Here is a 770-nt window from a genome sequence, read left to right on the forward strand (position 1 = left end):
TCAGATGATTGTAACAGAATTAAAAAAAGACTATCTATTTATTTATCTCTTTATGAATCTTGTCGTTACATCTACGTATGTATTTTTTAATTATACATCTTGAGTGACTTATTTGAAATGTATTTTTCCCAGATTATTCAGTTCAAGATTTTACCTTGGATGAGGGAGCTGTTGAGCCACTTGACATAGTAGCTGTTTGGATATAAGATGAGGACCTCATTACTAGCGATAGACACCGGAAGTAAGAGGGTCGCGCCGACGGAAATCGCCAGGGCGACTGTGCACAGCCAGAGACTGATCCTGTACACGGTGGCCTCATCCTCGTCCACCGACAGGTAGTCCTCGCGATCCCGGCGTCTAAAACGCGCGATCAGCGCGTAACTTGAAATATATAGCAGCAAAAAAAGCAGCAGATATATCTGCAAAGAATTTTGTTAATAGTATATTAATATATATACATACTTGCATTGTTAAAAATGTAACCTTTACATGTAAATGAAGCTCGTGATTATAAACGAAATTAAAAGTAATGAATGATTTGAAAATTAAGTTGCAGTAGTTATTTAAATGTAATGAATGTGTCCATTAAATTTACGAAATTTAATGTACTTTTAATAAAATTTTATGAAAAGTATATTAAATTCATAAATTTTCATGAAAAATACATTAAATTTATAATGTAATGTCTTGAATTTGAAATTAAGTTCAAATTGTTAATGAAATTTAAGAATATTTCTAACAGTGTATGTATAATTATTAATATATATATA

At 31.2% G+C, this 770-nt stretch overlaps 1 protein-coding gene across 1 annotated transcript in view; it reads right to left on the bottom strand.

The window, feature by feature from the left end:
* Positions 1–770, bottom strand: part of LOC108687266 (protein Lilipod) — a 12079-nt gene that overhangs the window by 2974 nt on the left and 8335 nt on the right. Inside the window, exon 2 of the mRNA XM_018192954.1 lies at positions 155–419. Coding sequence (XP_018048443.1) covers positions 155–419 — 265 coding nt within the window. The remainder of the gene's footprint in view (positions 1–154; positions 420–770) is intronic.

Source organism: Atta colombica, unplaced genomic scaffold (assembly GCF_001594045.1).
Source record: "Atta colombica isolate Treedump-2 unplaced genomic scaffold, Acol1.0 scaffold203, whole genome shotgun sequence".
Lineage (NCBI taxonomy): Eukaryota > Metazoa > Arthropoda > Insecta > Hymenoptera > Formicidae > Atta > Atta colombica.